Genomic DNA, 12,966 nt, shown 5'->3' with positions numbered 1-12,966 from the left:
TTTGAATCTCCCCTACTCTCAATGGAAACAGCCTATTCACATCAACTCTATCTATCCCTCTCAAAATTTTAAATACCTCGATCAAATCCCCCCCTCAACCTTCTATGCTCCAATGAATAGAGACCTAACTTGTTCAATCTTTCTCTGTAACTTAAGTGCTGAAACCCAGGTAACATCCTAGTAAATCGTCTCTGCACTCTCTCTAATTTATTGATATCTTTCCTATAATTTGGTGACCAGAACTGTACACAATATTCCAAATTTGGCCTTACCAATGCCTTGTACAATTTTAACATTACATCCCAACTTCTGTACTCAATGCTTTGATTTATAAAGGCCAGCGTTCCAAAAGCCTTCTTCACCACCCTATCTACATGAGACTCCACCTTCAGGGAACTATGCACTGTTATTCCTAGATCTCTCTGTTCTTCTGCATTCCTCAATGCCCTACCATTTACTCTGTATGTTCTATTTGGATTATTCCTGCCAAAATGTAGATTCTCACACTTCTCAGTATTAAACTCCATCTGCCAACGTTCAGCCCATTCTTCTAGCTGGTATAAATCTCCCTGGAAGCTTTGAAAACCCACCTCATTATCCACAACACCTCCTACCTTAGTATCAACTGCCATCATATTTGCCATCATATATATTCTGCCATCATATTTGACCTACTAAAATGAACCACTTCACATTCCCATTCTGACATATCAGACCATGGAGCCACACTCAGGTTGGAGGAAAAACACCTTATATTCTGTCTGGGCAGCTTCCAACCTGATGGCATGAACATGGATTTCTCTAACTTCCGTTAATGCCCCCCTCCCCTTCTTACCCCATCCCTCATTTATTTATCTATCTATGTTGCTTTTTTCTCTTCTTTTCTCTTCCTTTTTTTTCTCTCTCTGTCTCTCTCACAATTACTCCTTGCCTGCTTTCCATCTCCTTCTGGTGCTCCCCCTTTCTTTCCCCCTGCGCATTCCGTCCCATGATCCTTTCCTTTCTCCAGCTGTGTATCCCTTTTGCCAATCAACTTTCCAGCTCTTAGCTTCATCCGTCCCCCTCCTGTCTTCTCCTATCATTTCGGATCTCCCCCCACCTCCTCCCATTTTCAAATCTCTTCGTATCTCTTCTTTTAGTTTGTCCTGACGAAGGGTCTCAGCCTAAAACATCGACTGTACTTCTTCCTATAGATGCTGCCTGGCCTGCTGTGTTTCACCAGCATTTTGTGTTTGTCACTTCACACTTATCTGGGTTGAACTCCCATCTGCCACTTCTCAGGCCAGTTTTGCATCCTATTAATGTCCCACTGTAACCTCTGACAGCCCTCCACACTATCCATACCACCTCCAACCTTTGTGTCACCAGCAAGTTACTAACCCATCCCTCCACTTCCTCATCCATGTCATTTATAAAAATCACGAAGAGTAAGGGTCCCAGGACAAATCTCTGAGGCACTCCACTGGTGACCGACGTCCATACAGAATATGACCCATCTACAACCACTCTTTGCCTTCTGTGGGCAAGCCAGTTCTGGATCCACAAAGCAACGTCCCCTTGGATCCCATGCGTCCTTACTTTCTCAATAAGCCTTGCATGGGGTACCTTATCAAATGCCTTGCTGAAATCCATATACACTACATCTACTGCTCTTCTTTCATCAATATGTTTGGTCACATCCTCAAAAAATTCAGTCAGGCTTGTAAGGATCGTCCTGCCCTTGACAAAGCCATGATGACTATTCCTAATCATATTACACTTCTCCAAATGTTCATAAATCCTGCCTCTCAGGATCTTCTCCATTAAGTGTGGAATGAGCTTCCTGTAGAAGTAGTAGAGGCCAGTTCAGTTGTGTCATTTAAGGTAAAATTGGATAGGTATATGGACAGGAAAGGAGTGGAGGGTTATGGGCTGAGTGCGGGTAGGTGGGACTAGGTGAGATTAAGAGTTCGGCACGGACTAGGAGGGCCGAGATGGCCTCTTTCTGTGCTGTGATTGTTGTATGGTTATATGGTTATAAGATAAGACTTGATGATCAAGATCAATCTCCATCAAGATTTATGGTAAGACTCACTGATCTATAATTTCTTGGGTTATCTCTACTCCCTTTCTTGAATAAAGGAACAACATCTGCAACCCTACAATCCCCTGGAACCTCTCCTGTCCCCATTGATGATGCACAGATCATCGCCAGAGGCTCTGCAATCTCCTCTCTCGCCTCCCACAGTAGCCTGGGATACATCTCATCTGGTCCCGGCGACCTATCCAACTTGATGCTTTCCAAAAGCTCCAGCACATCCTCTTTCTTAATATCTACATGCTCAAGCTTTTCAGTCTGCTGCAAATTATCACTACAATCACCAAGATTCTTTTCCATAGTGAATACTGAATTAAAGTATTCATTAAGTACCTCTGTTATTTCCAACGGTTCCATACACACTTTCCCATTGTCACACTGGATAGGTCCTATTTTTTCACATCTTATCCTCTTGCTCTTGTACATACTTGTAGAATGCCTTGAGGTTTTCCTTAATCCTGCCCACCAAGACCTTCTCATGGCCCCATCTGGCTCTCCTAATTTCCTTCTTAAGCTCCTTCCTGTTAGCCTTATAATCTTCTAGATCTCTAACATTACCTAGCTCTCTGAACCTTTTGTAAGCTTTTCTTTTTCTTGACTAGATTTATTATGGCCTTTGTACACCACGGTTCCTGTACCTTACCATAACTTCCCTGTCTCACTGGAATGTACCTGTGCAGAACTCCACACAAATATCTCCTGATCATTTCCCACATTTCTTCCGTACTTTTCCCTGAGAACATTTGTTTCTAATTTAAGCTTCCGATTTTCTGCCTGATAGCCTCATAATTCCACTTACTCCAATTAAACACTTTTCTAACTCGTCTGTTCCTATCTCTCTCCAATGCTATTGTAAAGGAGATATTGAGAGGAGACTTGATCGAGGTATACAAAATTACAAGGGGTATAGATAAGATTAATGCAGGCAGGCTTTTTCCAGTCTGGTTAGATGTAATGGGTTAAGGGTGAAAGGTGAAAAATTTAAGGGGAATACGAGGGGAAGATTCTTTCCTCAGAGGGTCCTGAGTGTGTGGATGAGGTGCCAGCACTAGAGGTGAATGTGAACTCGATTTCAATGTTTAAGAGAGGTTTAGATAAATACGTGGATAGTAGAGGTATGGAGGGCTATAGTTCCAGTGTACATTGATGGGAGTAGGCAGTTTAAATGGCCCTGCATGGACTAGGTGAGCCAAAGGGCCTGTTTCTTTTCTGTACTTCTCTCTGACATCGTGCCACCAGGCCTTACATCTCCTTCCTGTACTCTGGGATCCAGTCCATTACACTGGTGTCATCTGTAAACTAATAGATAAAGTTAGAGCAAAACCTGTTCACACAGGGGAATAAAGGATGAAGACACAGCCTTGTGAGGACCAGTGCTGTGGGTAATCATTGTTAAGATGTTGCTCACTACCCTTTCTGATTTTAGTCCATTTATCAGAAGGTCACAGAACTAGTTGAAGAGAGATGTAGTGACCTTGAAATGATAATAGTGCCATGAAATCTCTGTGATTATTTTACATTTTTTTTGTCCTTTCCTCATTTGGACTCAGGTTTAAGTTGTTTAGGAAAGGAGCCAAAGACCATCGGAGAAATTATGTTGTTTGTGTAGTATGCTTAACATTTGGACTGTGTGGTCTGACTGTAAGAATGGCTAGATTTACTTGTGGCTTACAAAAAGGAAACCTAACTTAAAGGAAATAAATTTTAGTGGTGTGGGAAAGCCAACTTGTGAGCAGGGCTGATGGGAAGGTATTTTTGACCTTTTCACTGCTGTTGCCTTCTGTAAACTATGAATTGTGGCATTGCATTAATATTCAACTGTTTATCATAGGTCTGACTGGATTGCTGGCTGAATGTTATTTACAGTTGGGATAAAGCAATATATCTAAATATCTCTTCTTGCTCTGTAGATAATGAAAGAATGTTGGCAGACTATGGCCTCCCGTTCGTCACTGCCTGGAGGAATACACACAACTTCAGAGTGTGGTACAGCAACAAATACCCTACTATAACTCAAGTTCATCCTGGGTAAACTCATCTTACTTATTTCAAATCTTTCTCCGTTCAGAAACGCAAGTAATACTGTAGTTGCTGGAAATACAGATAAACACACACAAAATGTTGGAGGAGCTCAGCAGGTCAGGCAGCATCGAAGGAGGGACATAATCTGCCGGTGTTTCAGGTTGAGATACTGATGAGGACAGTCCTGATGAAGGGTCTTGGCCCAAAACATCGACTGTTTATTCCCCTCTTAGATGCTCAGTTCTTAGAGCTATTTGTGTGTCTTTCACTATTCAGTTCCTGTTGAGGATTATGCAGAATGAATAAAGTACAGTCGGCCCTCCTTATCCGGGGGGAATTAGTTCCGGGACACCTCGTGGATACCAAAAAACATGGATGCTCAAGTTGGTGAACTTTAGGAGCCGGTGGAGCTCCGGACCTTATTTAACCTGTCTCAGTACGTTGGACTTTAGGACCCAGCGGAGCTCGGGACCTGCTGCCAGCCTTGTTTCTGTTCCGGAAAATGATCACGATTGAATTTTTTGAAGAGGTTGTGAGGACAGTTGACGAGGGTAAAGCAGTGGATGTTGTCTATATGGACTTCAGCAAGGCCTTTGACAAGGTTCCGTACGGAAGGTTAGTTAGGAAGGTTCAATCGTTAGGTATTAATATTGAAGTAGTAAAATGGATTCAACAGTGGCTGGATGGGAGATACCAGAGAGTAGTGGTGGATAACTGTTTGTCAGGTTGTAGGCCAGTGACTAGTGTTGTGCCTCAGGGATTAGTACTGGGTCCAATGTTGTTTGTCATATACATTAATGATCTGGATGATGGGGTGGTAAATTGGATTAGTAAGTATGCAGATGATACTAAGGTAGGTGGCATTGTGGATAATGAAGTAGGTTTTCAAAGTTTGCAGAGAGATTTAGGCCAGTTAGAAGAGTGGGCTGAACGATGGCAGATGGAGTTCAAAGGTGTTAAGTGTGAGGTGCTACATTTTGGTAGGAATAATCCAAATAGGACGTACATGTCAAATGGTAGGGCATTGAAGAATGCAGTAGAACAGAGTGATCTAGGAGTAATGGTGCATAGTTCCCTGAAGGTGGAATCTCATGTGGATAGGGTGGTGGAGAAAGCTTTTGGTATGTTGGCCTTTATAAATCAGAACATTGAGTATAGGACCATCCCATGTTATTTCACTCCTGATGAAGGGTTTCGGCCTGAAATGTTGTCACCACCTCCTCCCATAGCTGCTGTCTGGCCTGCTGAGTTCTGCCAGCATTTTGTGTTTTTTATTTTTATTTTTATTTCCAGCATCTGCAGATTCAGTTGTGTTGCCGTTGAGTATAGGAGTTGGGATGTAATGTTAAAATTGTACAAGGCATTGGTAAGGCTGAATTTGGAGTATTGTGTACAGTTCTGCTCACCAAGTTATAGGAATGATGTCAACAAAATAGAGTACAGAGAAGATTTACTAGAATGTTTCCTGGGTTTCAGCACCTAAGCTACAGGGAAAGATTGAACAAGTTAGGTCTTTATTCTTTGGAGCGTGAAAGGTTGAGGGGGGGACTTGATAGAGGTATTTAAAATTATGAGGGGGATAGATAGAATTGACGTGGATAGGCTTTTTCCATTGAGAGTAGGGGAGATTCAAACAACAGGACATGAGTTGAGACTTTGGGGGCAAAACTTTAAGGGTAACATGAGGGGAATTTCTTTACTCAGAGAGTGGTAGCTATGTGGAATGAGCTTCCAGTAGAAGTGGTAGAGGCAGGTTCAGTTTTGTCATTTAAAGCAAAATTGGATAGGTATATGGACAGGAAAGGAATGATGAGTTATGGGCTGAGTGTGGGTCAGTGGGATTAGGTGAGAGTAAGCGTTCAGCATGGACTAGAAGTGCCGAGATGGCTTGTTTCCGTGCTGTAATTGTTTATGGTTATATGATTGAAAATAAAATGGAACTAATAAAGCGATCGGAAAGAGGTGAAACTCCATTGGTCATTGGAAAAGCATTAGGCTACAGTCGGTCAATGATCGGAACAATTTTAAAGGATAAAATGAGAATAATGGAGCATGTGAAGGCCCTGGCCCGATGAAAGCTACAATTATTAATAAGCAACACAGTGGTATGATTATTGAAATTTATACGTTTCAAGTGTTTTATTTGCATAGTAATGTAAAATATATACTATATAGTACGACATACGTTTGACTAACTGACGTTAAATAATACCCCAGTTCCTGGCCTCCTCCCTGTCACCTTTGATGCCATGTCCAATCAAGAACCTATCAATCTTTGCCTTAAATGCACCCAATGATCTGGCTTCCACAGCTGCATGTGACAACAAATTCCACAAATTCACCACCCTTTGTCTAAAGAAATTTCTCCACATCTGTCATTTTGAAAGGGCGCCCCTCAATCCTGAGGCTGTGCCCTCTAGTCCTAGACTCTCTCACCATGGGAAACATCTTTTCCATGTCTATTCTGTCTAGGCCTTTCAACATTCAAAAGGGTTCAATGAGATCCCCCCCCACCCCCCCCACTCATCCTCCTGAAATCCAGTGAGTACAGACCCAGAGCCATTAAACATTCCTCGTGTGATAACCCTTTCATTCCTGGAATCACACTTGTGAACCTCCTCGGGACCCTCTCCAATACAAGAACATCTTTTCTAAAATAAGGGGCCCAAAGCTGTTCACAGTACTCAAGGTGAGGCCTCACCAGCATCACATCCTTGCTCTTGTATTCTAGACCTCTTGAATTGAATGCTAACATGGTATTGGGTGTACTGCACAAGGATTCCTAAGTCCCCCTGCATCTCAGATTCCTGGATTTTCTCCCCATTTAGAAAATAGTCTGCACATTTATTTCTACTACCAAAGTGCATGACCATGCATTTTCCAACATTGTATTTCATTTGCCACTTTCTTGCCCACTTTCCTAATCTTTCTAAATCCTTCTGCATCCTGCCTGTTTCCTCAACACTACTTGCCCCTCCACCAATCTTCATATTATCTGCAAATTTGACAACAAAGCCATATATTCAATCATCTAAATCGTTTATATACAGCATCAAAAGAGGTGGTCCCAACACTGACTACTGCAGAACATTAGTCACTGACAGCCAACCAGAAAAGGAATCTAGTCAAGAAGAAAAGAAAAGCTTACAAAAGGTTCAGAGAGTTAGGTAATGTTAGGGATCTAGAAGATTATAAGGCTAACAGGAAGGAGCTTAGAAAGGAAATTTGGAGAGCTAGAAGAGGCCATGAGAAGGCCTTGGCAGGCAGGATTAAGGAAATCCCCAATGCATTCTACAAGTATGTGAAGAGCAAGAGGATAAGATGTGAAAGAATAGGACCTATCAAATGTGACAGTGGGAAAATGTGTATAGAACCACAGGAATAGCAGCGGTACTTAATGAATACTTTCCTTCAGTATTCACTATGGAAGAGGATCTTGGTGATCGTAGTGCAGAGTTGCAGCAGACTGAAAAGCTTGAGCATGTAGATATTATGAAAGAGGATGTGCTGGAGCTTTTGCAAGTTGGATCAGTCACCCAGACTGGATGAGATGTACCCCAGGCTACTGTGGGAGGCAAGGGAGGAGATTGCTGAGCCTCTGGTGATGATCTTTGAAACATCAACAGGGATGGGAGAGGTTCCGGAGGATTGGAGGGTTGCGGATGTTGTTCCTTTATTCAAGAAATGGAGTAGAGATAGCCCAGGAAATTATAGACCAGCAAGTCTTACTTCAGTGTTTGGTAAGTTGATGGAGAAGATCCTGAGAGGCAGGATTTATGAACATTTAGAGAAGTATAATATGATTAGGAATAGTCAGCATGGCTTTGTCAAGGGCAGCTCGTGCCTTACGAGCCTGATTGAATTTTTTGAGGATGTGACTAAACACATTGATGAAGGAAGAGTAGTAGATGTAGTGTATATGGATTTCAGCAAGGCATTTGATAAGGTACCCCATGCAAGGCTTATTGAGAAAGTAAGGAGGCATGGGATCCAAGGGGACATTGCTTTGTGGATTCAGAACTGGCTGCCTATAGGAGGGAAGAGTGGTTGTAGACGGGTCATATTCTGCATGGAGGCCGGTGACTAGTGGTGTGCCTCAGGGATCTGTTCTGGGATCCCTACTTCTTGTGATTTTTATAAATCACCTGGATGATGGAGTAGAGGGATAGGTTAGTAAATTTGTTGATGACACAAAGGTTGGGGGTGTTGTGGATAGTTTGGAGGGCTGTCAGAGGTTACAGTGGGACATTGATAGGATGCAAAACTGGGCTGAGAAATGGCATATGCAGTTCAACTCAGATAAGTATGAGGTTGTCATTTTGGTAGGTCAAATATGATGGCAGAATATAGCATTAATGGCAAGACTCTTGGCAGTGTGTAGAATCAGAGGGATCTTGGCATCCAAGTCCATAGGATACTCAAAGCTGCTATATAGGTTGATGCTGTGGTTAAGAAGGCATACAAAGCATTGGCCTTGATAATTGTGAGATTGAGTTTAAGAGCTGAGAGGTAATGTTGCAGCTATATAGGACCCTGGTCAGACCCCACTTGGAGTACTGTGCTTAATTCTGGTCACCTCACTACAGGAAGGATATGGAAACCATAGAAAGGGTGCAAAGGAGATTTACAAGGACGATGCCTGGATTGGGGAGCATTCCTTATGAGAATAGGTTGAGTGAACTCGGCCTTTTCTCCTTGGAGTGAAGGAGGATGAGAGGTGACCTGATAGAGGTGTATAAGATGATGAGAGGCATTGATCATGTGGATAGTCAGAGGCTTTTCCCCAGAGCTAAAATAGCTAGTATGAGAGGGCATAGTTTTAGTGCATGAAAGTAGGTACAGAGGAGATGTCAGGGGTAAGTTTTTTTATGCAGAGTGGTGAATGCTTGGAATGGGTTGCTGGCAGCGGTGATGGAGGCGGAAACGATAGGGTCTATGAAGAGACTCCTGTATGGGTACATGGAGCTTAGAAAAATTGAGGGCTATGGGTAAGCCTATGCAGTTCTAAGGTAAGGACATGTTTGGCATAGCTTTGTGGGCCGAAGAGCCTGTATTGTGCTGTAAGTTTTTTATGTTTCTAACCCAGACAGGCTGAAAACAGAACAGATTGCACGTACAGAACTACGAAGTGAAATAGATACAGCATAACAGTAGAATTATGAACTAGGGCATTAAACTCTCACCCCCCCCACCAAAATGATTTGTCATCTCATATTAATAACTCTGCTTTGAAAGAAATTTCATGATGTCAGCACTTCCAATCCATTCGTAAATTGTAGTAACATATCTCACTAGGGGGATAGCCATAGCACTCTGTTCCCTTAGTGCTCCATAGGCCAGCCTATCTGGGGGTCTTCTAATTCTTTGAGACCTCCTTATCCCATCGTCTACTTCTTCACTTTCTGACACTCCTTGGGATACTTCTGGCCTGTATGGCAAGGCCTTGTCAAATCACTCGTCCCTTCCTGCAATTTGGATCCTTCTGCCACTTGACTGAGCTCAGCTTCATCCCCAGTTACTTTAGAGCTTTGCCCCCCCCATGGTCCAGCTGCAAGTCTGCATGAGCTAATCCCCCATTTCACCTGCCTGAGTGTGAGAAAGTTTGGGAATCTCTTCCTCAATTGGGAAGTTGGCAAAAGGCAGCATATACCACACTCCCATTTCCTCAACCTTCGAGGCCGTATCCAATTCAGGGGCGGGCTCTGGTTTAATCCATCCTGTTGCTGGTCCTTCCATCTCCCCATGTTGCCCCAGAGTCCTCTTACTAGTTGCAGGGTCCAGGTCAGACTCTGGGTCAACATTCACCTCTTGACAGGCCCATCCCCATCCTCTGGCTTCACCTGGAAAACTGGTACCTGGCTCTCCACTACATAGGACGTAGCCACGCAGCGGTCAGCCAACTTATGCTTCCCAGGTAGCCCCAGATTCTTTGAAGACTCAGTCTCCAGGCATGAGTTGGGAGAACCTAACCTTTTGATCATAACTCCCCTTATATCCTTAATTCTACTTGGTAGCTATGACTTCAGCTAATTCATAAGCCTTTTTCAGCTCCCTTCTCATATCAAATGCATACTACAGATAAGTGTTCGGTGGTATATCTTCCTTGCCAGTCCCAAGACAGCGGTTGATAGGCAACCTTGCCTCGCGCCCAAAAATCACATATGGCGAGTATCCAGAAGCTTCATTTTGTGTACAGTTGTAGTAGTGGACCAGATAGACAATAGACAATAGGTGCAGAAGTAGACCATTCAGCCATTCGAGCCTGCACCGCCATTTTGAGATCATGGCTGATCATCTACTATCAATACCCGGTTCCTGCCTTGTCCCCATATCCCTTGATTCCTCTATCCATAAGGTACCTATCTAGCTCCTTCTTGAAAGCATCCAGAGAATTGGCCTCCACCGTCTTCCGAGGCAGTGCATTCCAGACCCCCACAACTCTCTGGGAGAAGAAGTTTTTCCTTAATTCTGTCCTAAATGACCTACCCTTTATTCTCAAACCATGCCCTCTGGTACTGGACTCTCCCAGCATCTGGAACATATTTCCTGCCGCTATCTTGTCCAATCCCTTAATAATCTTATATGTTTCAATCAGGTCCCCTCTCAATCTCCTTAATTCCAGCGTGTACAAGCCCAGTCTGTCTAACCTCTCTGCGTAAGACAGTCCGGACATCCCAAGAATTAACCTCGTGAATCTATGCTGCACTTCCCCTACAGCCAGGATGTCCTTCCTTAATCCTGGAGACCAAAACTGTACATAATATGTCCAATATGTTGACTCCACTTGTCCTTTTTGTTGATCTCCAAGGCTCCGAGCATGTCTGGCAAGGTCTGATTAAACCCCTCGGGCCGTGAATCACCCTGCGGGTGATAAGGCATAGTCCCCAACTTCTCGACTCCTCAAGTATGCTCAGTTGCTCATGAATGAACCTACTTTCAAAATCTAGTTCCTGATCACTATGTATCTGCCTGGGGGCCAATAATAAATAAAATACTTCTCCAATAACACTTGGGTCACCGTGACACACTAATCCTTGGTAGGGAAGGCTTGTGCATATCTGGTGTAGTGAACCGTAGTGACCAAGATATTCGCTGTGTTGCTGGCATCTGGCCCTGTTAACAGGAAACCCATGCAGCGTCTTCATCCAGTGCCAGTAGAACTGATCTTTGAGCAATCCATAGGCCAGAATCATCATGAAGTGACTTCAACACAATCCTCCGATGCTTCTCAGGCAGAACGAGCCGAGAATGCCAAGGCCGGTCCATAGGCGATGTGACCCGCTAAAGGATCTGATTCCTCAACTCCGATCTGGACTATTCTCTCAGTAATTGAGACATCGCAATGTGTTTTGTCCTATCCACTCGGGCCACATCTCCATTTTCAACCACTGGCCAAATGGTGCCGTTGCCCAGGTCATCTGGTTGAGCAGCTGCCACTTCCTCTGGACTCGATTCCGGCAACTGGTTTGTCTTCAGAGCAGTCAGGTTACAGTAAACTTGTGGAATGGCACCATCAGAAGCTCCCAATTGATCTACTGCTCAATCCTGCCCTTGCCTTTCCTCTGCCTTCACCTTGATGGAAAACTGGCACATGGCTTTCATTCCCAGGGCAGGAACACTCTCCCACTGTCTGTCCCCATCCAGCCCGTCATGTGCATGTCAGGACAATGCATCGGAATCAATGTTCCTACTTCCCAGCTGGTACTTCAGGCTGAAATCATAGGCAGACAATGGCACCAACCACTGATGGCCTGTGGTATTCAGTTTCACCAAGGTCAGGATACAGGTTATGGGATTTGACATAGACATATGTCTATGCCCTTCGGCCCACAATGTTGTGCCAACCCTCAAACCCTGCCTTCCATATAACCTCCCACCTTAAGTTCCTTCATATACTTGTCTAGTAGTCTCTTAAACTTCACTAGTGTACCTGCCTCCACCACTGAATCAGGCAGTGCATTCCACACACCAACCACTCTCTGAGTGAAAAATCTTCCTTTAATATCCCCTTTAAACTTCCCTCCCCTTACCTAAAAGCCATGTCCTCTTGTACTGAGCAGTGGTGTCCTGGGGAAGAGGCACTGGCTGTCCACTCTGTCTATTCCTCTTAATATCTTGTACACCTCTATCATGCCTCCTCTCATCCTCCTTCTCTCCAAAGAGTAAAGCCCTAGCTCCCTTAATCTCAGATCATAATCCATACTCTCTAAACCAGGCAGCATCCTGGTAAATCTCCTCTGTACCCTTTCCAATGCTTCCACATCCTTCCTATAGTGAGGCGACCAGAACTGGACACAGTACTCCAGGTGTGGCCTAACTAGAGTTTTATAGAGCTGCATCATTACATCGCATCTCTTAAACTATATCCCTCAACTTATGAAAGCTAGCACCCCATAAGCATTCTTAACTACCCTATCTACCTGTGAGGCAACTTTCAGGGATCTGTGGACATGTACCCCCAGATCCCTCTGCTCCTCCACATTACTGAGTATCCTGCCATTTACTTTGTACTCTGCCTTGGAGTTTGTCCTTCCAAAGTGTACCACCTCACACTTCTCCAGGTTGAACTCCATCTGCCACTTCTCAGCCCACTTCTGCATCCTATCAATGTCTCTCTGCAATCTTCGACAATCCTCTACACTATCTACAACACCACCAACCTTTGTGTCATCTGCAAACTTGCCAACCCACCCTTCTACCCCCACATCCTGGTTGTTAATAAATATCACGAAAAGTGGATGTCCCAGAACAGATCCTTGTGGGACACCATTAGTCACAACCCTCCAATCTGAATATACTCCCTCCATCATGACCCTCTGCCTTCTGCAGGCAAGCCAATTCTGAATCCACCTGGCCAAATTGCCCTG

General features: G+C 44.0%; 1 protein-coding gene across 3 annotated transcripts in view; it reads left to right on the top strand.

The window, feature by feature from the left end:
• Nucleotides 1-12,966, top strand: part of avl9 (AVL9 homolog (S. cerevisiase)) — a 274,023-nt gene that overhangs the window by 217,243 nt on the left and 43,814 nt on the right. For all 3 annotated transcript variants that reach the window (XM_059985379.1, XM_059985385.1, XM_059985374.1), the window contains one exon: nt 3,988-4,105. In XM_059985379.1, coding sequence (XP_059841362.1) covers nt 3,988-4,105 — 118 coding nt within the window. The remainder of the gene's footprint in view (nt 1-3,987; nt 4,106-12,966) is intronic.

The sequence above is a fragment of the Hypanus sabinus genome, chromosome 1 (assembly GCF_030144855.1).
Source record: "Hypanus sabinus isolate sHypSab1 chromosome 1, sHypSab1.hap1, whole genome shotgun sequence".
Lineage (NCBI taxonomy): Eukaryota > Metazoa > Chordata > Chondrichthyes > Myliobatiformes > Dasyatidae > Hypanus > Hypanus sabinus.
This window is presented reverse-complemented; position numbering and strand designations above follow the sequence as displayed.